Source organism: Dromiciops gliroides, chromosome 4 (assembly GCF_019393635.1).
Source record: "Dromiciops gliroides isolate mDroGli1 chromosome 4, mDroGli1.pri, whole genome shotgun sequence".
Lineage (NCBI taxonomy): Eukaryota > Metazoa > Chordata > Mammalia > Microbiotheria > Microbiotheriidae > Dromiciops > Dromiciops gliroides.
The window spans coordinates 395,045,642-395,070,157 of NC_057864.1; the positions used below are offsets into that span (position 1 = coordinate 395,045,642).

Here is a 24,516-nt window from a genome sequence, read left to right on the forward strand (position 1 = left end):
AAAATACTTACATCTGAATTCTGCCTCTTCTGCCTCCCATCTCTGAGATCTTGGATAAGTTAAATAACCCTACCCCCCCCACCCCTGCCTGTTTCCCCACTGGTCAAAAGAGAAAGTTTGAGTCGATGAGCTCCAATGTCCCTTCAGCATCAAATTCCTCCAATATACCTGGCCTTTCAACCTTCATTTCAATATTCTAAGTTTCCTAGCATGATGATGAGAGATGAGAGACAGAGACAGAGAGAGAGTGACAGAGACAGAGAGGTCCTTTACTAAGTTCTTTTTTTACTGTAAACTTAACCCTCAAAGTTTAATGATACCATGGACATTAGAAAAAATCAGGACGGCCTAGGAGTGGTAAAGAAGGAAGCAGTGAGAAATATGCAATGCAAATTTTATGGCAGAAATACAATTTTGTCAAACCCAATGAAGGCTAGGAAAATTTCTAAGGCTCTTGCGCATTTGAAAACATGCATTATTTGAAAAGACAACAGCAAGTTATCATTTGAAAACAGATTCCCCAACATCATTAAAGTTTTATTTGCATAACAATGTAAGTTAACATGCACCAACAGTATGTGAAACCCAGTGACTATTTGGGGCCATTCTATTTGTTCAGATAAGTGAGCAGCTCATTTCATATCCACAAGAGGTCACTCTAACCTTTGTAGAAGAAAAGGCTTGAAAAAAGAAGGCAGCCCAGAGCATGACATTTTTTTTCCCCCGGAACAGAGAGGCAGAGAAGCAGATGAACCCCAAGCGCTATTTTTAACAAATTTCCTGAAAGTCTTTCTGTGTTGCTTTATTAAACATATTTTCTTTTGTTCAATATTTTTAAAAGACATTGGACAATGCAATTTAAAAGTATAAGGTGATGCTTCCTACATTTTATTTCAGATTTAACAACATGGGAGCATGGGGTATTCCTAGTAATTGTTGACATTTATCCATGTTATCCTAAATATCACATTGCCTACCTAACAGAGATTTCCAAGAAAATGCAATGATAACATCCTGGTTTGTATCACATGATGTTTGAGAAACAATTCTCCACAGAGACATGTCTCAATATTTTAGGTGCAATTAGCCAGGAACAGCTTAGTTCTCCTTTTCACAACAGAAAAAGTTGCAAAGTATGGGTAAAGATCATTGTGATACTCTCTGGGCCCTTTGCGTGTGTGAAAGATACCTATTTACATTGAAGGCAGGAAAGCCACTTCCTGCCTCACTACAAAAAAGCAAACCCACAGCTTTTCAGTCCTTCATGGCTGAATCGTATTCATAAAAGTCTATGGTAAAAAGAAACCCAGCTCCCTAGCAGGCAGAATAACATTCTATTTCTGAGCTATAATTCTGAAGTGTTAAGAGTCTTATAATGTTGTAAGTGAAAGAGATCTCTGAGATCCCTTGCTTTTCAGGAGGAAAATGAGCCCCAGAGAGGTTATTTGATTTGCTCTAAATCACACAGTTAGTTAGGAGCAAAACTGGGACTAGATCTCTGGATTACCTATCTATAGCATCCTGCTAGAAGCACATCACCTTTCTACCTTACTGAAGGTCAGTTTCCTTACTTTCAAATGAGAAAACTGACATATTGCCCATACTGAGAGGAACATGGATAGGAAGGTCCAATTCAAATTTAGCAATTGAACCCAATAAGCATTTATTAAGCACCCATTGTTAAGTTTGTTAGTCCAGGAAAGAATACAAAATTGAAGACAGTCCCTGGCCTCATGGGATTTATGAGCTAGTAGTAGTGTTATGTCAGAGTAAGAGTATACCTAGCACTTCTTTTGGACCCTGATGACTATTTTAGTATGAAGTGATAGTTTGATCTTCATTGCCTAGAAATGTAATGTATGTAAATCTATGTCTAATACAAGTATTTCTGAGAACAATTGATGGGGGTATATTTTATAGAGATATATACTGAAATTGAGTATGGAACTTGGTTATATTTGCTCCCTGGGGATTATATAGCACCTTTTGAAGCCCAAAGGCTTATTTCTTGAACATCCAATTATCCCATTCATTTTCATAACATCCCTATGTGATATAAGGTAATAAGGGGAAAATACCCATTTTTCCTATGGAGAAGCTGAAGTTAGGGAGTTTGGCCAAAGTAACAATTTGTGGCAATTCCCTCTTCACAAAAAAAGTGGGATGTTATCAATTTTTTAATAAGTCCATTTTATTAAAGGCTCTCCAAATTCCTAATAAACAGTATAATTTGTCTTTACAAAATGGGGAAAATATTACTAACTTACATGGTTTGTCCCCAATTCATATAATTCATTAATGTTTTTCAAAACATGGGTGGGAGGGAAAAGGGAAGAAGGAATTCCCACTACACTTGGAAGAGGGCTTTCTCTGCCATCAAAAGCAAAAGGGACCATCTCATTTCAGAGGATAGAACCAGAAGCAATGAATAAAAGTTGCAAAAAAAGATGAATTTATGATCAATGCCAGGAAAAAACCTTCCTAACAATTAGAGCTGTTCCCAAATGGCATGGAATAGCTAAAAAACGGCTTCCCTTTTTTGGAGGGAAGGTTTCAAGCATGGTACACTAAAGATATGAGGGTGTATGGGTTGGACTATATGGCTGCTAAGAATTCATCCCAACTCTCAAATTTTTGATTCTGTCACTGGACTCCTATGATCTTCAGTGTCATGTTTAAAATTAATTTAAGTCAAACTGTCTCTTGTTCCTTGGTTTCTGCTTTTCACATCAATTTTACGTCTAAATTCTACTCCAAGTAGCCGTTCTTCCTGGGGCTTCTAAGGACCTTTAGAAATGTCTCTGGGCATTTCTTGCAATGTTCTTTGAACCTTTCACATTCTAAGATCTGGCTTTCTATTATATATGCAGGAGGCCTCATAAAAGACCCCAGAGGCAAGTTGAAGTGCTCGTCCCAAATGTCACCACCAAAATTCACTTTTTAGAGTACTCTGGTACTGATTCCTGTAAACAGTACAGTGTTGTAAGTTGTGGAATGATGAGGAAGAGGGGAAGAAAATCTTAAAGCTGGCCCTCCATCTCCTGCATTGGCTTCTCTTGAGTCAGGTCTAGATTGAAGCGTCCCCGAGGGATATCCTCTTTTGACCTTGGCCACCAAGGAAAATTCTGCACCACGATTATTCGGAATCACCCACTCTCAATGGGACCCTAAAGAGGTTAGGGTAGCTCTAGATGAAACCAGTTTTGTAGGTGCATCTACGTGATTTGGGTAAGTCATGGTATGAACAAGGACCTAATCTCTAAAAATAAGCTTGAATTGGTGCCGCTTTCCATTTATTCTTTAACCCATGGTGACCTACCTGAAACAAACTCCTATGAACACTCCTAAAAGAAGAGAAAGTATGGCAGTTTGGGGAAGAAACACAAAAAATACTCACTTCGATCAGCCTTCTTATACATCATAGTGAGGACATTTCCACACTTTCCATAGGGAACTATCTGGAGATCCAGAAAGAAGGCCTTACCCAATAACTGTTAGGTTGATTCTATACTCAGTGATGCAAAATCACCATTACCTGGGACAGAATAGGGTTGTCAACTTTCCAGATCTATTTCCAACTTACCAAGACTTCAAAACAGAGGGGCCAATAATACCTTGGCTTTTATCCTCCTCCACCAGATCTATAATCTCACTAATTAGGGCATTCTCTTCAGTCCATGCCTACCCATCCTGTAGGTATTCTTGTCCATGTCCTCTCCTAAATTCACAGCAGGAGATCCCACCCCAAGTGCTGAGGGCCTTCACCATATCCCCTTCATAACAGAGGATACCAGTGCAAGTACTACCAGATGATGATCAAAGAAGGCTTTGAAACATTAGTAAAAAAAAAAAAACTAGTGTGGATTTGTTATAATTCTGGGAATTACAACTAATGACAATTAATTGACTCCTTGGGTCCAGTTCCACATACCTTTACCTGACCACTACCACTCCAGTCTACATAGAGACAAAGGTTGGGCTCACTATGTAGAATTTCAATTTGGGGAGGGGGAATATTGATATGACCATCTTGACCCCAATGATGTTACCAAAATTCTTTATAGAACTGTGTCACAGATGATTTTTGAAGATCTTTCAAAGGTTTGGCTTTTGACCTTTTCCCTTCTTCAATGTCTATGGTAGCATGACAGTTTGCATTAAAAGGTCAATGGGACTGCCTCATACCACTTCTTTAATATTAAAAGCCTATAGTGAGACATGGAAATGTATCTACATGACAGAATAGGTATTTCTCATCCTAGTGTCATTTCTACTGCCATAACTGTACTTTAAAGAGTTTTTTTTCCTTTTCACAATAAGATTGCTTCATTCTTAAAGCCAACAGTACTAAAACCCATGGAGCTTAAAGTTGTTTTAATTGATTGAATATTTGCATTTAACTGATAGGTGCAGTTTAGGGGTTTCCTCATATTTTTAATGTTAAGCCAAATGTTTAAGCTATGAAATATAATGTGCCATTTCAATGGTCTGCTTGATGTAAGACCAAAATGAGCCATGTTTGTTCTTCTAGTGAACAGTCATTAGGTTAATTCCAAAATGACACAGCTTCTTTCCTCATCTTTTTCCTCTAATAATCCAAGTTAATCTTCAACAAGGAGTACCAGGATTTCTAATACATCTTAATAAGAATGTTATTCCAGGGATATGTGAATCTGTTTGGCATTTGAATATATGCATGTTTGTATATACACACAAATATATAATTGCATATACACACATTATATACATACATGTATACATATATACACATATATTACTATAATTACAATCAATGCAATTATATCATATACACATATATATATATATATAGTTAGCAATGTGAAAGAGGAATATGATTGAAAGATGTTCCTTACAATGAAGGAAAATATAGATTTCTCTTTTTTTGAATGATAATTTTATATGAAAATATAATGAACTCTAAGACCTCTCTGGCCAAAGTTTCCCAATTTAAATAATTTTAAACTAAATTTTGATTTATGTTTTACAAATCCTTGGTAGCTCTCTTCAAATATGTGAAGGGATATCAAATGGATGACGGATTAAAATTTTTCTGTTTGGTCCCTGATGGCAGAACCAGGAGAAATGGATGGAAATGAAAAAGAGATGGGCAGCCTTGTAAAATGGAAAACTTCCTAACCTCTAAAACTCTACCAACGTAGAATGGGCTGTTTTTCAGGAAGCTGTTGGTATCCCATCTCTGGAGGTCTTTAAGCAAAGGTGAGGTGATGCCTTGCCAGCTATGTTATAGAGAGGATTCTTGTTCAGGTACAGGTTTGGACTAGTGCTTCTCTGATGTCCCTTTTAACCCTGAGGTTCTAGGATTCTGTGAATGCCACTACACGTATAAATAGGGAATGAGAATCAGGGAATGTTACAGTCAGAGGGGACTTCATAGATTATCTAGTCCACTATTCCTAGCTTTATTCTATAGATGGAAAAACTGAGGCTCAGGGAAGATAAGTGATTTGGCCAAGATTCCATGGCTAATAAATGACAGCCACATTCTGAATCCCTATACAGTGAGCTTTCCATTATACTATACTACTACAATGGAGGAGGGAGGAACCAAACAACATATTTGGCATGTTCCCATATATATCCTACAGGTTTCCTGCAAATGCTTCAGACTTTTCAAGGTGATGCACTGGAATGATTGAAACAACTCACTAGTATCTCCATTTTTTCTCAGATTAAAAATATGTCTACTTAGAACATGTAGCCTATTCAATAAGGGAAAAATAGCATGATCTTATTAACACTGGTAATCTGGACTTCTATAAATAGACTTAAATAACAAACATATACATATTGATATGTACATAGCTATATATTCACATAAGCCATAAAGTGACAGATAACCTTACAAAAATAAAAGCAACTATGAATTAGCTCAATTTTTTTCATTCCTTTGAATAAAGAAATTGAAAAACTTCAGATGCCAAAAATATCCTTGCTGTGTGGATCTTAGGGCACCTGGACACAAATACAAATCCTGTACCATAGTCAAGTCTACAGGCAGCAGACACACCTTTCCTGATGCATGGTTAAGTCCTGTGGTTGATGAATAAAGTCAGAAAACAGACGTCCCCAAGTGGTACAAGCAACATCTCTCCACGTGTTGTAGAATTTCCCCAACCAGTGTGAAATTTGGAAATGTCAAGTAGTCCTTTGAGTCCACAAATGATAGGACATTTCTCCCATGGAATAGCTCTCTTCTGAGTCTTTCTTTTTATTTTAAATGCCAATGTATTCTCTTTAAGGGTTTGTAGAAATGGGATTAGTGATCTGCAACCCCAAAGACAAGATTCTGAATTAAATAACAACAAAAAAGAATTTATATTGTATTCCTCCCATCTAAAAGTGACATGGGAAAGATGACAACCCAGCAAGAAAGACCATGGATATTCTTTTTTACATTTTCTTCCTGTTACCAAGGGATTGAATCATGAAATTATGAAAATTTCTTGTGATTCTCTATTCCACAGATTGTTGCTGTATGTTCCTTGAAAGCAGATCACATCATATGAATCTCTTGTTTCCCCCACACGCTTCCTCACCTCTCATAGCACCTCATATATAGTGAATTCTCAATCATTTATACCTGAATTAAATTGATTGATTCATCAAATGGATACACTGTCATTTGAACTAGGGATTCCATGCATTAGGTAATTTGCTTCCAGTGAAGTCGCCTAATCAGGCCAGATCTGAGGTTCTGGGGAATAGTTTTTAGGTCTCCTTTTCAGGAAAAATGCAAGACTTTGTAGCAGCTTAAAGGGTTGCTGAGGATAAAACAAGGTAGGGAGAGAGTTCTGGCTTGACCTCAAATAGAACTTTCAACATGGGTAAAAGAAGTTTGTCCCTCAGGCTCCAGGTGAGGTCCTTCTGCGGCAGTCTTTGCACTCTGCTGCTGATAGATCTCCTGCACCAACAAGCTATTTGTGCTCTTCCATTCTCTGTACTTCTTTGCCGTCAGCTTCGGATCCTCCAACAACTGGTTAATCATGGCTAAGTCATGCTCTTTACACTGGCAAAGGAGAAAAAGAAAATTAATGGAGTCATACTTTCCATACAATCCAAAGAGCTAGGATTAGTCCTTTGAAAAAATTACACTTTCATCAGTCAGATAGCATTTATTAAGTGCTTACTATGTGCCAAGCACTGTGCTAAGAGCTAAGGATAAAAAAGAAAAGCAAAACTGTCCCCAGACATCAAAGAATCCACATTCTTTTTTTTGGGGGGGGGCAGGGCAATGAGGCTTAAGTGACTTGCCCAGGGTCACCCAATTAGTAAGTGTCTGAAGCTTGATGTGAACTCAAGAATATGAGTCTTCCTAACTCCAGGACTGTCAATCTATCCACTATTGTAACCTAGCTGCTCATAATAATAATAGCTAGCATTTATATAGCATTGTAGGTTTAGAAAGCACTTACAAATATTATTTTATCTTCATAACAACCTGGAGAGCTAATTGTTATTATCATTCTCATTTTATGTATATGGAAACTGAGGCAAACAGAGGCTAAATGACTTGCCCAAGGCCATTTATAAATGTCAAATCCAGTGCTCTATCCACTATGCCACCTATATGTTAGCTATTATTATTTAGGACTTTTGAATGAGACAAGGGGAGGTGAGTTGATGGACTGGAGCTGAGAATCATACTTGGCCTAAAAGCCACAAAAGAGAAAGAGTATAGTTGAAAAATAAGAGCAACCATAGGCAGGTGAACTAAATTTGGGCAGGAGATTATACAGTGGATAAAGTACTTAAAGTCAGAAACACTGCATTCAAATTTTTTCTCTTCCTTGTACTGCCTGTGTAATATTAAGCAAGTAGTTGGGTATTATCTCTTTTTTAGGCTCAGTTTCTTCATGTATAAAAAGGGGAGGGGGTTGGACAAGATGATGGCCTCTCTGGTCCCTTGCAATTCTAAATTTATGATTCTAAGGCATATACACAGAAGGTAAATATATCTGGAGGGACCTAAATGACTTTTATTTTTTAAGAGAAGCACTTCTTACTCCTCCTGTGTATTTATCATGTTAATTTTTTTTTAGAAAAATTTTGGGGAGTGCTGGTTAGCTTCCATGTTCTAGCATGTAGGCTCCTTCATTCATTTTGATATCTTCCCAAGGGCTTTGGGCACAATAGGATTAGAGGATTTGGAATAAGAAAGGATCTTAGAGATTTTTATATCCACCTCCCTCATTTTACAGAATAGGAAACTGGGGCCCAGATGTGTGTCCACCTTACCCAAGATTATTTCGTATCTATTTTGTCCATTTTTGAATATACCTATATGCATGTTCTTTCCCACATTAGAATGAGAAATCTCCAAGGTCAGGGATTAATTTCTTATTTTCTTTTTATCCACAGCACATATCATAGTGCCTGGTAGGTAGAAATTCCTGTTGATTGATTACTTAATTGATTGATTAAATGACTAGCCCAAGTTCATATGAGTAGTATGAAGTACAACTTACTAAAGGTTTGAACTTTTTAGTAACCCAGTTCCAGATTCAGAAACAGAAAGACAATTGTACCACAATACCTCCCAACAAATGTTCATCGAATTAAACTAAATCATGTTTCTAGGATCTAGATTTTAAACTTATAAAGAAATTTTCTTCCATTAATTGACAGTGTCTTCTAATCATACTATGATATTTCAATCAATAAAATTTATTAAATGCCTACTATGTGCCAGTCACTGTTAAGTATTTTACATTGCTCATAAAATATTTCTATTGCTTAGAAAACTTAATATTTTATTCTTCAAGAAACTAGCTTTTTTTGAAATTTTGAAAAATAAGCATTGTTTTTATTTTTTAAAGCAGCCAACTCAAACCCAAACATAACTACTGAATGGGGTGGGAATCCTTCTTCTCTGTTGGATCAAAAACTCACGTTACCCTTGTATTCTACTAAGTATGCTCCACCATATTTGTCTCATTTATAGGTTTCATTTTGTGAGAATTAGAATGGCACCCCCTGCTGGGAAAGATATTGCAGGGAAGTTCCACCATGAGGAGAAAGCATGTGATTTAGAAATCATGTGACTTTAGCATCTTGAAGTGAACTTTTCTGGGATTTTGAAGGTCAGTTCAGTGTCCAGAACTTACATCTATAGAACTGCCTGTTAGTTGTGTCAATCAAAGTTACCGACCAATTAGTTTGGAGCTGCGTGTGTGGATGGCCCTATTTCCTGTAGAACAAGATGTTGTAGGAGGAGATGCTGAAGCATTGATCTTTTGGGTTCCTGACCTCGGTATGGAGGGTTGGATGCTGGGGTCTCTTAGAGATAGTTAGATTATTACCTCTCCCTCTCCTCACCAACTTCTGATTGCACTTTAATAAATATTCAAAAGTCTAAACTCTTGCTAAAGCTTCTAATTTGGAGTGACCACTCATTAGATTTTAGACATCATAGCTAGAATTTTAGCCCCTTACACTTTTTTATGAGTAGTAAAGGAAAGTAATTTGGATTAAAGAAAAAAAAATTTTAATAGTTTTTTGGGCTCCTCTCCTGGAATATCTCCTGTGAGGGCTGGCAATATTTATGAAATGACTACATTGATGTATGGTACAAAGTTCAAGATGGTTGAATAAATGTTTTTTTTCACTACTCTCAATGTTGGGCCTGATATTCTGGCAAATGGTCAAGAATTTTAATAGGGTTTTCGAAGCTGAGGAGAAGAAATGTTTGACTTTTATTTTGCCGGGCAAATATTCAACCTCCAGCTGGACTCAAGATCTAACTATTGAGGGGCAGCTAGATGGTGCGGTGGTTAAAGCACCGGCCCTGGATTCAGGAGTACCTAAGTTCAAATCTGGCCTCAGACACTTGACACTTACTAGCTGTGTGACCCTGGGCAAGTCATTTAACCCCCATTGCCTGAAAAAAAAAAAAAAGATCTAACTATTGAAAATTTCTTCCACCACTGAGTATTTAGAGTTAAGCTTTCTTTATGGGTGAGCATGCTGCTAACAAGGGTTTCAATAAGTCCTACAATGGTTCAGTCAACTAACTGGATGGATGCATCACAGGTGAATTAAAAACTTAAAAAGCCTTAGCCAAAAGTCAGCAAACATGGAACAGTTCCAAGAATGCCTGGGGATCTATATTATGGCATCTTAAAGAAATATATTTAAATTTTTCTAGCTTCCTGGAAGAGCTTGCTTTACAGTGTGTTTTCAGTACAGAGATTTGTGTTTATTGCTGGAATGTGCTTATGGGGAATACAAACTATAGCTTTAAGCATTCTCCTTGTTTCTTCATGAAACCCTCTGCTGTGTTTGTCTTGTCCACACCCGAACTGCTAATGCTGAAGAGTATAAAAAGACATTTCATCAAGATTTTCTGTATTACTTAATGGGTTATTATGCCCCCCAAAAAAGTATTTTCTAGTCTGGTTGCATTTCTGATGATGAGCCCTTGCTTACTTTGGTAATCTGGACCTTTCCTTCCCATAACAGATGTAGTCTGTCAATGAGAGCTCCACTGTCTATCACAAAAGCCCTTCCAGCTTGATGGAAATATACTCTATTGGCATTTCCCATGAGCACCCAGGGTCACTGGTATACTACAATGAGGTTTTAGAGAAGCACTTTCTTCTTCATTGTAAAGCAAGGTGGTACAAAATGAGTAATATGTTAATGGGTTATATAATCATTCATGTATAGCCCAAATCTGATTGTCTGCCACCTGGGGGAGCGGAGAAGAGAGGGAGGAAAAGAGGGATAAAAATTGGAGCCCAAAACTTTAATTTAAAAGTTTATTATTGGGGCAGCTAGGTGGCTCAGTGGATAGAGCACCGGCCCTGGAGTCAGGAGTACCTGAGTTCGAATCTGGCCTCAGACACTTAACACTTACTAGCTGTGTGACCCTGGGCAGGTCACTTGGCCCCAATTGCCTCACTAAAAAAAAAGAAAGAAAAAAGAAAAAGAAGGAAGCAAGGATAAAGAGAGACTGAAAACCTGGATTTGGAATTGGAAGGTGCAGACTCATCTGACTCTTAACAATTATTAACTACAGTTGTAAGCAAGTCATTTAACCTCTCAATTTGCTCCCACAGGGGTATTTGGGGGGGGAAGTACTATATAAAAATTGAATTATTATCAGGAATATGGTTAGCTTATAAAGTGGACAAGAATCCTTTACCGGACTGTTAGTCACAAGCCTCTCTTTTCATTTACTTTATGTAACTATAAATTCATATATTTAGAGCTGGAAGGGACCTTAGAGGTCATTCAGTCTTATTAATCAAAGAAATTACAAGTAATAAAGTACCTAGTATGTGTTATGCTCCCTGCTAAAATCTGGAGATACAAATAAAAAGAATGTAAACATCTCTATTCTCACGGAGCTTACATTCTAAGGGAGGAATGAACATGCACACATATTAATATATACAAAATAAAATGAATAAATTCAAAGTAGTGGGGCAGCTAGGTGGAGCAGTGGATAGAGCATCAGCCCTGGATTCAGGAGGACCTGAGTTCAAATCCGGCCTCAGACACTTGACACTTACTAGCTGCGTGACCCTGGGCAAGTCACATAACCCCAATTGCTTCACCAAAAATAATAATAATAATAATAAATGAAAAGTAGTAAGGAAAGGTAAACAGTAGCAGTTAGGGGGAAATCAATTAATCAGTAAACATTTATTAAATGTCTACTATCTGCCAGGAACTGGGGATACAAAAAGAGTGAAAAGACTGTCCCTTCCCTCAAGGATCTTTTAATCTAATGGGATGAGAAAAGGCTTATTGTACAAAGCCATGGATCAATTACTTCTGAAGAAAAATAGGGCTTCCACAAGACAGAGAGGAAAGAGAAAGTGTATTGGAGGTATGGATGATGGGCAGTGTAAAGACAAGGAAACCATGTATAAAGAGATAAAGCTAATTTGACTGGATCACAGAAATTAGGAGGAATATTGTATAATAAGGCTGCAAATATGAGTTGGAGTCAGGATGTGAAGGGCTTTAAACAGTATGTGGTGGTGACAAGGGTTTGCTGGAGCCAGTTAGTACAAACTCATGATTGTTAAATTTTTTCTGTAAGAATTTACACCAAAAACTAAAATTATGACTGGATTTGTTGTTTTGTTTATTTCTAAACTCTAGGAAGCGATTGGAAAAAATGGCAATAATCCAGATTACACTTAAAAATACAATATAGGGGCAGCTAGGTGGTGCAGTGGATAAAGCACCAGCCCTGGATTCAGGAAGACCTGAGTTCAAATTTGGCCTCAGACACTTGACACTTACTAGCTGTGTGACCCTGGGCAAGTCACTTAATCCACATTGCCCTCTTTTTAAAAAAACCTATTAAAAAATAATAAAAAGTACAACATGCATATTGGTTTTACTAGAACACCTGTGATTGATAGACATGAACAAAGGGAAAGAGATATATCAAAGAGATGTTGTAAAGATAAAAACATTAAGATTTGGCAACTGGCTAGTCATGTGGGGCAAAAGTGATTGAAAAGAGGAAAATAATACCAGAGTAATAAATATGGGATATTGGAAGTCATGTCCTCAACAAAAATAGAGAAGTTCAAGAGAGAAGTACGTTTGAGAGAACAATTAACAATTCTATTTTAGACATGTTGAGTTTGAGTCTTTTCAGGGACATCCAGTCTGAAATGGCCAATAGGCAGTTGGTGATATAGGAGATATATGGACCTGTGTGGGATATATGGACCTATGACTCACCAGCATAGAAATGATAATTAAACCCATGGAAGGTAATGAGATCACCAAGAGAGAAAGTGTAGCTAGAAAAAAGAAAAGGGCCAAGATTGACCTTGAATAATAGCCGTAGTGACAGAATGGTATGATTCAGATGATGTCAGAAAAGGAGTGATTAGACAGCTAGAAAGAGGAAGAGAAAATAATGCTGTGAACACCCATAGAGAAGACAATATCCAGTAGAAAAGTGTCAATTGCAGCAGAGAGGTCAAGAAGGATGAGAACTGAAAAAAAAGCTATTAGATTTGGTGCTTACATGATCATTGTTAACTTTGGACATGACAGCTTCAGTTCAGTTATAAGTTCAATAGCCAAAAGGGTTGAGGAATGAGGAAAAAGGAAGTGAAGTCAATTAATATAGGCAGTTTTCTTTTTCCTAGGAGTTTGGCAGATAACAAAAGCAAAGATATATAGAATCATAACTTGAGGAGATGGTAAGATCTAGTGAAGGTTTTATTTTATTTTGTTTTTAAAGGATGGGGGAGACCAGGGCATTTTTGAGGCTAGTATGGAAGGAACTAGGAGATGAGGAAAGACTGAATATTGAGAAGGGATATGTTGTAGAGCCCCGGAATATTCTAGAGAAAAGTGAAGGGGATGGGATCCAGGAACATGTCAAAGGGTTGGCCTTTTCAAGGAGAAGTGTCACTGAATTCCTGAAGATTGAAATAAAGAAGAAATTGGGATATAAAGTAAAAGGGTTTTAGGTGACGAAAAAGAGAGAAGAGTTCATGGAAAATGGCCTCAATTGTCTCAATAAAATTGTAAATGAGATCTTTCTGTGAAAGGAGGAAGAAGAGGTATAGAAGACTTGGAAATAAAGGGAAGGTTTGGAATAATTTCTTTGGAAAGTGAGATAGGGAGATGATTGGGAAGGAATAAAAAAAAAAACTATCCTGCTACTGTGAGCATCCAGCTAAGGTTGGAGAACAGGAATTTATAGTGCACTCAGTCAACATGATTGTGTGACTTCCTCCAGGTGTATGGGAGCAGGGGAGGGAGGCAGATGGTGGGAGTAATCCAGGACATAGTTTAGCAAGGGATGAGCCATCCCCTCATTTTAGAGATAATGAATATCAAACTCTTACTCTTACAATACCTTCCCAAAGACTTCTTTCCTAGGCTTACTACAAAGGAAAAGAATTTCAAAAAGATGTTTTAGGATGATTTAATCTTTTGTTGACCAACATGGGAAGCCTATTTGATATCCACTGAGCCCCTTACTCTGCTCTTTCATATCACTGTATTGCTACAATGCTTCCTGGTAGCCCACTCACAATGCATGATGATAAAACAGATTGAAAAAATAGAAATAAACAAGCTAATCTATCAAAGCTTTCCAGAACTGAAATGTTTTCTCTCACTGCAGGGAGTTGTTTTTTTTTTTTTTTTCCCAAAGTCTCTAAGACTCCCAACCACGGTATTATGCCGATGTGAAAGCAGGATGTCGTTGCTATTAAGAACCACTTTAGTTACAGGAGGGCCCAAAATAACTCCAGTACATCCTGTGCATTGTTAGCATATCATGAAAACATCTGCTTCTCCATGATCACACGTGTATGCTTTTCACTATCCTGCTTTCATTCAGATCCCCGGCTTTAAACACCTTCAGTTGGAAGCCACCAAGCTTGCAAATGCCTTAATAGAAGAAGCATCAATCTGACCTTGGACGTAGTAGATACACACTTATAAGTCTATCACACCCCTACTAGGTTTTAATGACGTGTGGAGTAATTAAAATGTCATCCTTTAGTAGCGCAATCAGCATCCCACAGATTCTATGCCATTTATTTTTGTTGTTTTGTATTTTGGACTTGACCTGTGATTTCGTTAGCATAGGGAATTCCAGTGAGGAACCTCCCATACCAATACTGATCACAAATCTTCTCTGCAGCTCAGAATTATAGAGTTACTGAGATCTTAGGGGAGTTAAATGATTTGCCCAAGGGGACCCAGCCAATAGATGTCAGAGGCATCTCTCTGTCAACACTACACCATGCTGCTAATCTCTTATTTATGAACCTAATGTCACTCCTTATGCTACTAGATAGGAATCAGCTAGGTGGCTTAGGAGTCAGGAAGATCTGAGTTCAAATATGGTCTCAGACATTAGATTTATCTGAGACAAGTCATTTAACCTCTGTTTGCCTTAATCCACTGGAGAAGGAAACAGCAAACCACTCCAGTATCTTTGCCAAGAAAATTCCATGGACGGTATGGTCCATGGGGTCACAAAGAGTCAGACACAACTGAAGAACAATAAAAATGCTTACTTAAACAAATGAATGAGAGGAACTAATGACATATATTGGGATTTTTCTATCAAAATTACTATATAAAGCAAGGATTATTGAAGAGGGGTCATTGTGCTTACCTATAATATTAATATAGTAATTAATATAGTAATATATATAATTTATACATATTTTAATATAGTATTTATGTCTCTTTCATGTTTGCAAATATATCTTACATGTTAACTCATTGGTCTTCAAAAAAACCTTGTAGGTACTGTTATCACCCCCATTTTCCAAGTAAGGAAACAGGTTGAAAAGGATCACAGAGCTAGTAAGGGCTTAAGAGGGGATTTGAAATCAGTTTTTTTCTTAATTCAAGTCCAGAATTCAATTCACTGCACCAATTAGCTACTTCATACATATGATATCACAAAACACTCAGGATTAAATAATCCTGTGAAGATTTCAGTTTGTGCTCCCACAACTAGAGCAACTTCCTCCTAGAACTAAAACATTCTGTCAGCTCATCTTAAAACCAGAAGCTTTACCTTTAATGTGCTATTCAACGTCCGGATTTTGTGGAGTTTCTCATTGATGGACGGATTTTTGCTCCGCTTGACAAAAGACTTCCTCAATTCCTTTTTGGTTGAAGGTCGTCGATCACCAATAGGAGATAAACTGGCTTGTTCTAGAGATTTGTAAAGCTTTTCCATTTCGTCATCTTCCAGGCCTTTTGTCTGTTCTATAAAGAAAAATGATAATCACATGGAATCGCTGATTTGGAGAGTGGAAAGGTACCTCAGAGACCACCTCATCCAACCCTTATACCATCTCATCACTATAACAAACCTGACAGATGGTTGTCTAGACTTTGCTTGAGGACTTTCAAGGTGGAAGAACCAATCACTTCTTCAGGCAGCTCATTCTACTTTTAAGTTGTTAGAAGTTTTTCCTGAAATCAAATCTAAATTGAACTCAGTAATTTCTACCCCTTACTTTTGGTAATAACTTCTAAAGTCACACAGGTAAAAATAACAACAACAACAATAACAGTAAATATTCATAATATTAATATTAATCTAATCCTTCCTCAGCATAATAGGAAATAAGTATTTATAAAGTATCTGCAGTGTTCCAAGCACTGCGCTAAGATTTTTACAATTATCTCATTTGATTTTCACAACAACCCTCCAAGGTAGGTGCTGTTATTATCCCCATTTAACAATAGGGAAATTGAGACAGAGGTTAAATGACTTGCCCAGGGTCACACAGCCATTAAGTGTCTAAGGCCACATTTGAACTCAGGTCTTCCAGATTCCAGCCCTAGCACCCTATCCAACATATCATATAACTGTACAGGATTCATTAATCATGCTGATAACATATTGAATCTTTTGAAAAAAAAAGATTAACAAAATTCTGAAATCACTTTGAAATAAAGGTTGGCAACACCTTTCTCTAGGAAGCTCAGAAAAATAGGAAACAGAGCTGAGCACATAACAGGGATACTATATATATGTATGTATGTAAGTATACATATATACGTATATACATATATACACATGTATATACATATATGCATACATATACATATATATATACATATATATTTGCTGACTGAGTCTCATCATCCTGGGATGAGTGTTCTCTGAGGGCAGGGAGAGAAATTTAGTAAGTGATCTCATATGGTCCCTTCCAATTAGAGCTAACCTCACAAACCAGCAAAGATTCTCAAGGCTATTCTCAAAATATCTACCTGACCTGATAATGCCTAAGATTTCGCCTTAGCTTACTTTAACTTACACTACTAATCCCTAGTGAATGCAAATATTTGTGCAAAGCATTACCTCCTTGTAAATAAGCTTCATATCCTTTCAAAAGAGCAGGTAGTGGGCAGAGGATGAGGGAACTATGGCTCCGAAAGAAATGGTGAGAAGGCTTTATCAAGGGGGAGGAAAAGGGGCTGGAGGCATTAGAGATAGATATATTTTTTCTAATTTGTAACTTTTTTTTTTTTAATGTATGAGGTATTTTATTTTTTCCGTTACATGTAAAGATAGTTCTCAACTTTTGTTTATACATCCTTTACAATTTCAGATTTTTCTCCCTCCCTCCCTCCCCTCCCTCCCCCCGACAGCAGGCAATCTGATATAGGTTATATCTATATATCTCTATACATATACATATACATATACATATACATATACATATACATATACACACACACACATATATATATACACATAATAACATTAATCCTATTTCTGCATTAATCCTGCTACAAGAGAAAGAATCAGAGCAGTGATGCAAAACCTCACAATAGAAAAAAAAAAACCAACAGCACCCAAAATAAAAGAAATAATATGGTTCAATCAGCATCTATACTCCACAGTTCTTTCTTTCTTTCTTTTTTTTTCTTAGATTTGGAGATCCTCTTCCATCATGAGTTCCCTGGAACTCTTCTGTACCATTGCATTGGTGAGAAGAATATAGCCCATCACAGTAGGTCAACACTCAATGCTGATAATACTGTGTACAATGTTCTTCTGGTTCTGCTCATCTCACTCATCATCAGCTCACGTAAGACCCTCCAGGTTTCTCTGAACTCTTCCTGCTCATCATTTCTTACAGCACAATAGTATTCCATTGTATTCATGTACCACAACTTGTCTAGCCATTCCCCAACTGATGGGCACCCCCTCAACTTCCAATTCCTTGCTACCACGTAAAGAGCAGCTATAAATATTTTTGTACATGTGGGTCCCTTTCCCCCTTCCATGATTTCTTTGGGCAAAAGACCTAAAAGTGGGATTGCTGGGTCAAAGGGTATGCACAGCTTTATCGCCCTTTGGGCATAATTCCAAATTGCTCTCCAGAATGGTTGAATTTGTAACTTTCTTAAAGCTAGCCCTTCTTCCAGGCCTTTGACTCTATGGATCTATATTCCAGAACATATTTTCAAAGAACAAAAATGTTTTCCCTAAGAAAATTAATTGCAAATGTTCTCATTTTCTTTGAAAGAGAAAAAATAGATGCTGTATTTGAATTACAGTGGTTCTTAATTCTCTAGATCAAACTTAATTGTTAAGGGTATTGGTTGGCCCTGAATACTTTGTTCTCTTTCTTAACAGTTTTGGAAGAACAATGACAGAAAATTCCAAAGCTACATGTGGGCACAATTAGCTTTCCTGGCCAGGCTTGTGTACATGCAATACAAGGGAGATTTTGTGCAAATGCCATCACAATGGATGAGATCCACAAGGCAGAAGTAATAAGTCATGGCAACCATCTTGGAATTAGGCTAAGAATGTAACAATGTTAGAATCATAGACTTTCTGAGTTGGAAAGAAAATTGGAGGCCACATAGTACAATCTGTAGCTAAATAGGAATCTTCTTGGCAATTTACATGGTAGTTGGTCATTTAGTCTTTGCTTGAAGGCATTCCTCACTTTTGTATAGCTGTATATTATCAACTAGGCCTGGAGGACTGGATGTAGAGTCTTAGGTTTAAATCTGGCCTAGTTTTGTGATCCTGGGAATATCATTTAATCTCTATCTGCCTTAGTTTCCTTAGCTGTAGGTACTTTAAAAATCCTTCCCTCCTTCCTTCTGTTCATCCTACCCTCCTTCTTTCCTTCATTATTTGTCAGGTTGTTTTTCCTTACATCACTCCTGGAGAGGTAGGATGGTCTAATGGATAGTGACTGGGCTTATGGTCAGGAAGACTAGTGCCTAGCTGCCTCATATTCTCTTTAGCTCTTTGACCCTAGGCAAATCACTCAGCCTTTATGAGGCTAAGTTTCCTCATCTCTTAAATGAGGGGGTTGGACTCTAGGGTCTCTAAAATCCCTTCCACATCTAAATTTATGATGCTATGATTTTGTCTCTCTGTACCTTATACCCATTTTTACCATCTGGGGCTGAGCATAACATCTCTATTCCACAAGGTAGGCCTTCAAAAACTTGAAGATAAATATTCTTTTCCCCCTAACTCTTCTTTTCCCAGACTAAATATGCTTGGCTCTTTCTTTCTTTCTTTCTTTCTTTCTTTCTTTCTTTCTTTCTTTCTTTCTTTCTTTCTTTCTTTCTTTCTTTCTTTCTCTTTCTTTCTTTCTTTCTTTCTTTCTTTCTTTCTTTCTTTCTTTCTTTCTTTCTTTCTTGGCAATGGGGGTTAAGTGACTTGCCCAAGGTCACACAGCTAGTAAGTGTCAGGTGTCTGAGGCCAGGTTTGAACTCAGGTACTCCTAAATCCAGGGCCAGTGCTTTTTCCACTGTGCCCACCTAGCTGCCCCTATCCTTGGCCTTTTCAATCAGTCTTCATGTGAAATGAAAAACATATGGAATGGTTTTGACTCCCCAAATCATTCTGGTGCCCCTCAGGATGTTCTCCAACATGTCCATGTGCTTCCTAAAAAGTGGTAAACAAAACTCAATATAAGATTTCAAATGCTGTCTGATTAATACAGAGTTCAATGGGTCTATTGCCACCATAGTCCTGGATGTGGCTTTTTAAAATTCAGCCTGAAATCATCTTAGCTTGAGCTCACAATCTACTAAACTCTCAAGATCTTTTTGTTTGTTTGTTTGTTTTTTTGTTTGTTTTTTGCAGGGCAATGGGGGTTAAGTGACTTGCCCGGGGTCACACAGCTAGTAAGTGTTAAGTGTCTGAGGCTGGATTTGAACTCAGGTACTCCTGTATCCAGGGCCAGCGCTTTAACCACTGTGCCATCTAGCTGCCCCCTCAAGATCTTTTTAAACTTTTAGATAGATCAGAAGAAAAGGCATCTTAAAATTAGCAGAGTTTTGTGACTTGGGACTGTGGTACTAGGATTTTCCAGTATCCTAGAAGAAAGGAGGTAGACAAGCATTTATTAATCATCTACTACATGCCAGGCATCTTGCTATATGCTTTACAAATATTATCTCATTTGATCTTCACAACAACCCTGAAAAGTAGGCACTAGTATTACAGATTTACAGTTGAGGAAACTGAGGCAGAATTTAAGTGACTTGTCTAGGGTCACACACTAAGTGTCTAGAGGGTGGGGGAGGGGGTCCTGGATGAACTCAGAATTCCAGGCCCAGTGCTTTATCCACTGTGCCATCTAACTGCTTCCTAGGACAAGTATTTTTGTGATGCTTTTAAGTAGCTTGGTAGTTGCACTTTAATATTCTTTTTTTTTTTTGGTGAGGCAATTGGGGTTAAGTGACTTGCCCAGAGTCGCACAGCTAGTAAGTGTTAAGTGTCTGAGGCCAAATTTGAACTCAGGTCCTCCTGAATCCAGGGCTGGTACTTTATCCACTGCTCCACCTAACTGTCCTGTTGCACTTTAATATTATTAATAAAGGTAACTATTACTCATGACTTGAGTGTTCTACTAAAGTCAGTACTGTAGTGAAAGAAAAGAAAAATCCTGCATAATGAGACAAACAAATTGCAATCATTTCCTCTAAAAATCTTTGTTGTCACATGATCATTGAATTCCAGAGTGGGAAGGCACTTAAGAGACCATCTGGTTGAAATATGATTCCCGGGGGCAGTTAGGTGGCGCAGTGGATAGAGCACCGGCCCTGGAGTCAGGAGTACCTGAGTTCAAATCCGGCCTCTGACACTTAACACTTACTAGCTGTGTGACCCTGGGCAAGTCACTTAACCCCAATTGCCTCAATAAAAAAAAAAAAAAAACGAAATATGATTTCCTTCTACAACATTCCCAGCAATATCTATCTCTGCTTGAAGACTTGCAGTCATAGGTAAAAGAGCCCAACTGACTTTTTGGACAGTTTTGTTATGAATTCTGCCACGACCCCCCTCCATTATCTTTAATTTCTGCTGCCTTGGAAACTTCATCAGTTATTCCTAGTTCTGTCAGCTGCTCTCTCTCTGAAGTTTTAATGATCTCTTAATTGCCAAATCTAATAGCCTTTTCCCAGTCCTCATACTTCTAGAGCTATGTGCAGCCTTTGATGCTGCCAATCACCCTTTCCTCCTGGATACTTTCTTCTCTCCATGGTTTTGTTACAGTGCTTTCTCCTGGTTTTCCTTGTACCTCTCTGACCTCTGTTCTTTGCTAGATCTTTCCTAGGTTGTGCTCACTAATCAATGGATCCATACTATGACCCTTCACTTTACCTCTATACTGTATCACTTGATCTCATCCGTTCTCATTAACTTGGCTATCATTTATATTTAGATGGTTCCCAGATATCTATATCCAGTTCTAATCTCTCTCCTGAGCTTCAGTTCCATATCAATAACTACCTTTTGGACATCTTTAACTAAATATCCCACAGGCATCTCAAATTCAACATGCCCAAAACAGAACTTACTATTTTTACTCCCAAATCCTCTCTTTTTCCCAACCTTTCTTTTAATATCAAAAGCATCATCATCTAGGCAGCCACACAGGCTTGCAACCTCTTCATAATCCTTAACTCCTCCTTTGCACTTACCCCATATTTGTTGTCAAAGTTTATCATCTTCACAACATCTCTTGTATATGTCCCCTTCTCTCCATTCACTCAGATTTTATCCAAATGCAGGCTCTATTCACCTCTCTCCTGATCTATTGCAATAGCCTTCTAATTGGTTTCCCTGCCTCAAGTTTCTCCCTACTCCAATCCATCTTCCACTTGGCTGCCAAGTACAAGGAGATTGTTTTATTCTTTATTCTGGTAAATGTAACTATTCATGAAGTTTAAGATTACATTAGCTTCTGTGATGGCATGAACACATTTACATTGAAAATAAGGTACAATAAGACCCTCAGGTCATGAACTGCTTGTAGGCACATCTTTCCTATCATTTACAATCGATTCCTTATGAAATCCAAGCATATTTCTCCTTATTAAATTTCCCCTTAATAGCTTCAGGTATTAAGTTTCCAGCCCACCATCATCTTTGAGTCTAAGCTCATCATTCAATGCATTAGCTATCCCTCACAGCTTTGTGTTGTCTGTAAATCCACTGAACATATGCATCTTTGCCTTTATTCCCATCACTGGTAAAACCGTTGAACAGAATAAGACCACCCATTCCTATTGTTCTCTCTCCTGACTTTCCTTGTACCTGTCTGACCTCTCTTCTTTGCTGGATCTTTTTCCAGGTCATGCCAACTAACCATCTGATCTGTCCTGTGTTATTCTATTTCTGACCCCCTTCTCAATTGATGCTGGTCCATTAATTAATTAATATTATTTGGTTTCCACTGATGATCAACACCTATATTCACTGAATTGTATTATCCAGTTCATATCTTTCCATCTGGCTCACAAAAACACTGATTAATTTAGTCAAATGTTTTTTGCTGAAATCACTGTGCTCTATTTCTACATCTTCTATAAGTCTAGAAACTCTATTATCCAGTAAGTCACTACTACTAACCATCCAGAAAAGAAGATAGTTCCTAGCTTATGCCAGGATTAAAGATGTATATGTTATATCAAGTTTAGGGAAATCACAAATTATTATAAGCCAAAATTAAGTTCTGATACCTTGGAACAACTTGATCTAGGCAAAAACCCCATGTTGTATTCCACAGAGAGATATTGGACAAGGACTCTTAGAAGTGGTCCAAAGCAGTAAAAAATAACCATCTGTGAATATCCTATCTTCCATTTCTCAAACTAATTAATTTATATTAATAAAATCAGTTGTCTTCCTTCTTGCTTTCTCCCATCCCATTTTGAAATCAAGAGCATGAGTAATTAAGTTTTGTTTTGTTTAACATTCAGAGGATCTCCCAACCCAGTTTTGCAAAATCAGGGCTTCCAAGAATTCTACGTCAATAGAGCATATCTGTTCTATTGGATGCTCCCAGAAATAGGCAGGGGCCATATGGAAATGTGAAGCTGCTAGAGTTACAGAAAGGTTGTGTAGCATCCAAATGATATTATCTAGTAGTTTCTATGGAGTTAGCATTCATGATTTGGAATTGTCTAAAATGTTAAGATAGATTTAGGAAAACTAAGACCTATGCAAATAAAATGAAAACTAACTAAACATAACCTTTAAGAGGTAAATTTGGCTAACATTAAATATTAAAATTTTTAATTAGCAAATCAATCTATTTTTCTTTCCCACTCATCATTCCACTTGAAAAGAAAAAAAGAAAAACACATCCTTGCAACAAATATTCATAGTCGAGTAAAATGTACTCCTTCAATAGGCTTATTCAAAAATTATGTTTCAACATGTGCCATGAGTCCAATACACATAATTTAGCTAATATTGTATATCAGGGAGCAGAGAAACGACCAATGAGGCAAGGACACAAAAATCACTTATTAATTTGTTCCTGCTAATCCCCAACTTGGATTCCATCAGAGGAAACTTAAAACTAAAAAGAACATTTTGGGACTATCTTCCAATAACCTGAAACTAGTGGCACCCACAAACCATGGAGTCACTATAATGCTATCCTAATGCAGGGGTTGGATCATAAAGACAAAACCCCACGTTGAGTACAACATTCAACTTAGGGCCAAGATGAAGTGGCTTCATATCCTTGTCTAGCCACTTATTAGCCATGGAACCTTGGGCAAGTCACTTGAAGCCTCAGTTTTCTTATCTGGTAAATGAGGGTGTTATTAGTAATATTGTTTACCACATGGAGTTAATGTGAAAATTGAGAGGTGCAGAGGAGGGAATTCATACCTGTGACTTCACGACTATCAAGAATTCAAGTGAGAAAATGCCCTCCATCAATCTAGATCTACAACTTGGAGTACATGGGAGCACTAAGAGGTGAGATAACTTAAGCTGGGCCACAGAGACAATCCAAATCAGAGGCAAGAGCAGCCAGACCTCTGTCTTCCATCGCATTATACCTCTCACTCAACATCCAGAGGGCATGGTTTCCTTTCTCTTGACAGTGAATGGACACCAATGGAGATCATGAGATTGTAAGTTACCCCTCCCTAGCTACATGACCAGATCACCTTCTTTCTCAGTCACACATTTCTATAAGAATAAAATGAGAAAATGTGTCTACATCTGTAAACTTTACTGTGCTATGCAGATGTCTAAGATTTTAAAAAGCAGCTATTGGCTTTTTGTATCATGGTGTCAAATATGTACTACAAATACAGGGGATATACCATCATTAAAACAAAGGCAAAGTCAATAAGTCAGTCTGTCAAAAAGCATTATTTAAGTGATTTGCTATGTGCCAGCCAATGTGGTTTAACATGACACTTTATACTTGGAATTTTATATTTAGAATATTTCCAATGGTAGAAGTTTAGGTGTCCACAGACCAGGAAATTAAGAGTATAATAATCATAATGAAAACTGGTAACACATTAGATCATGGGACCCAAAAGTCCACAAAACAAATATAAAAACAGATGCATACTACACCAAAGAATCTTCCCACTAGTCAAGCCAACAAGCATTTATTAAGTACCTACAATGTGCCAGTTACTGCAGCCTTCCTACTAGTCAACAAGCATTTATTAATTGCTTACTATGTATCAACCACTGTACTAAGAACT

At 37.5% G+C, this 24,516-nt stretch overlaps 1 protein-coding gene across 4 annotated transcripts in view; it reads right to left on the bottom strand.

Annotated features, from left to right (window-relative positions):
* Nucleotides 1-271: 271 nt before the first annotated feature.
* Nucleotides 272-24,516, bottom strand: part of IPCEF1 (interaction protein for cytohesin exchange factors 1) — a 120,853-nt gene continuing 96,608 nt past the window's right edge. For all 4 annotated transcript variants that reach the window (XM_043964260.1, XM_043964264.1, XM_043964262.1 and 1 more), the window contains 2 exons: nt 15,569-15,762; nt 272-7,048 (listed from right to left, as the gene is read on the bottom strand). In XM_043964260.1, the coding sequence (XP_043820195.1) occupies nt 6,845-7,048; nt 15,569-15,762 (398 nt within the window). In that variant the 3' untranslated portion in view covers nt 272-6,844. The remainder of the gene's footprint in view (nt 7,049-15,568; nt 15,763-24,516) is intronic.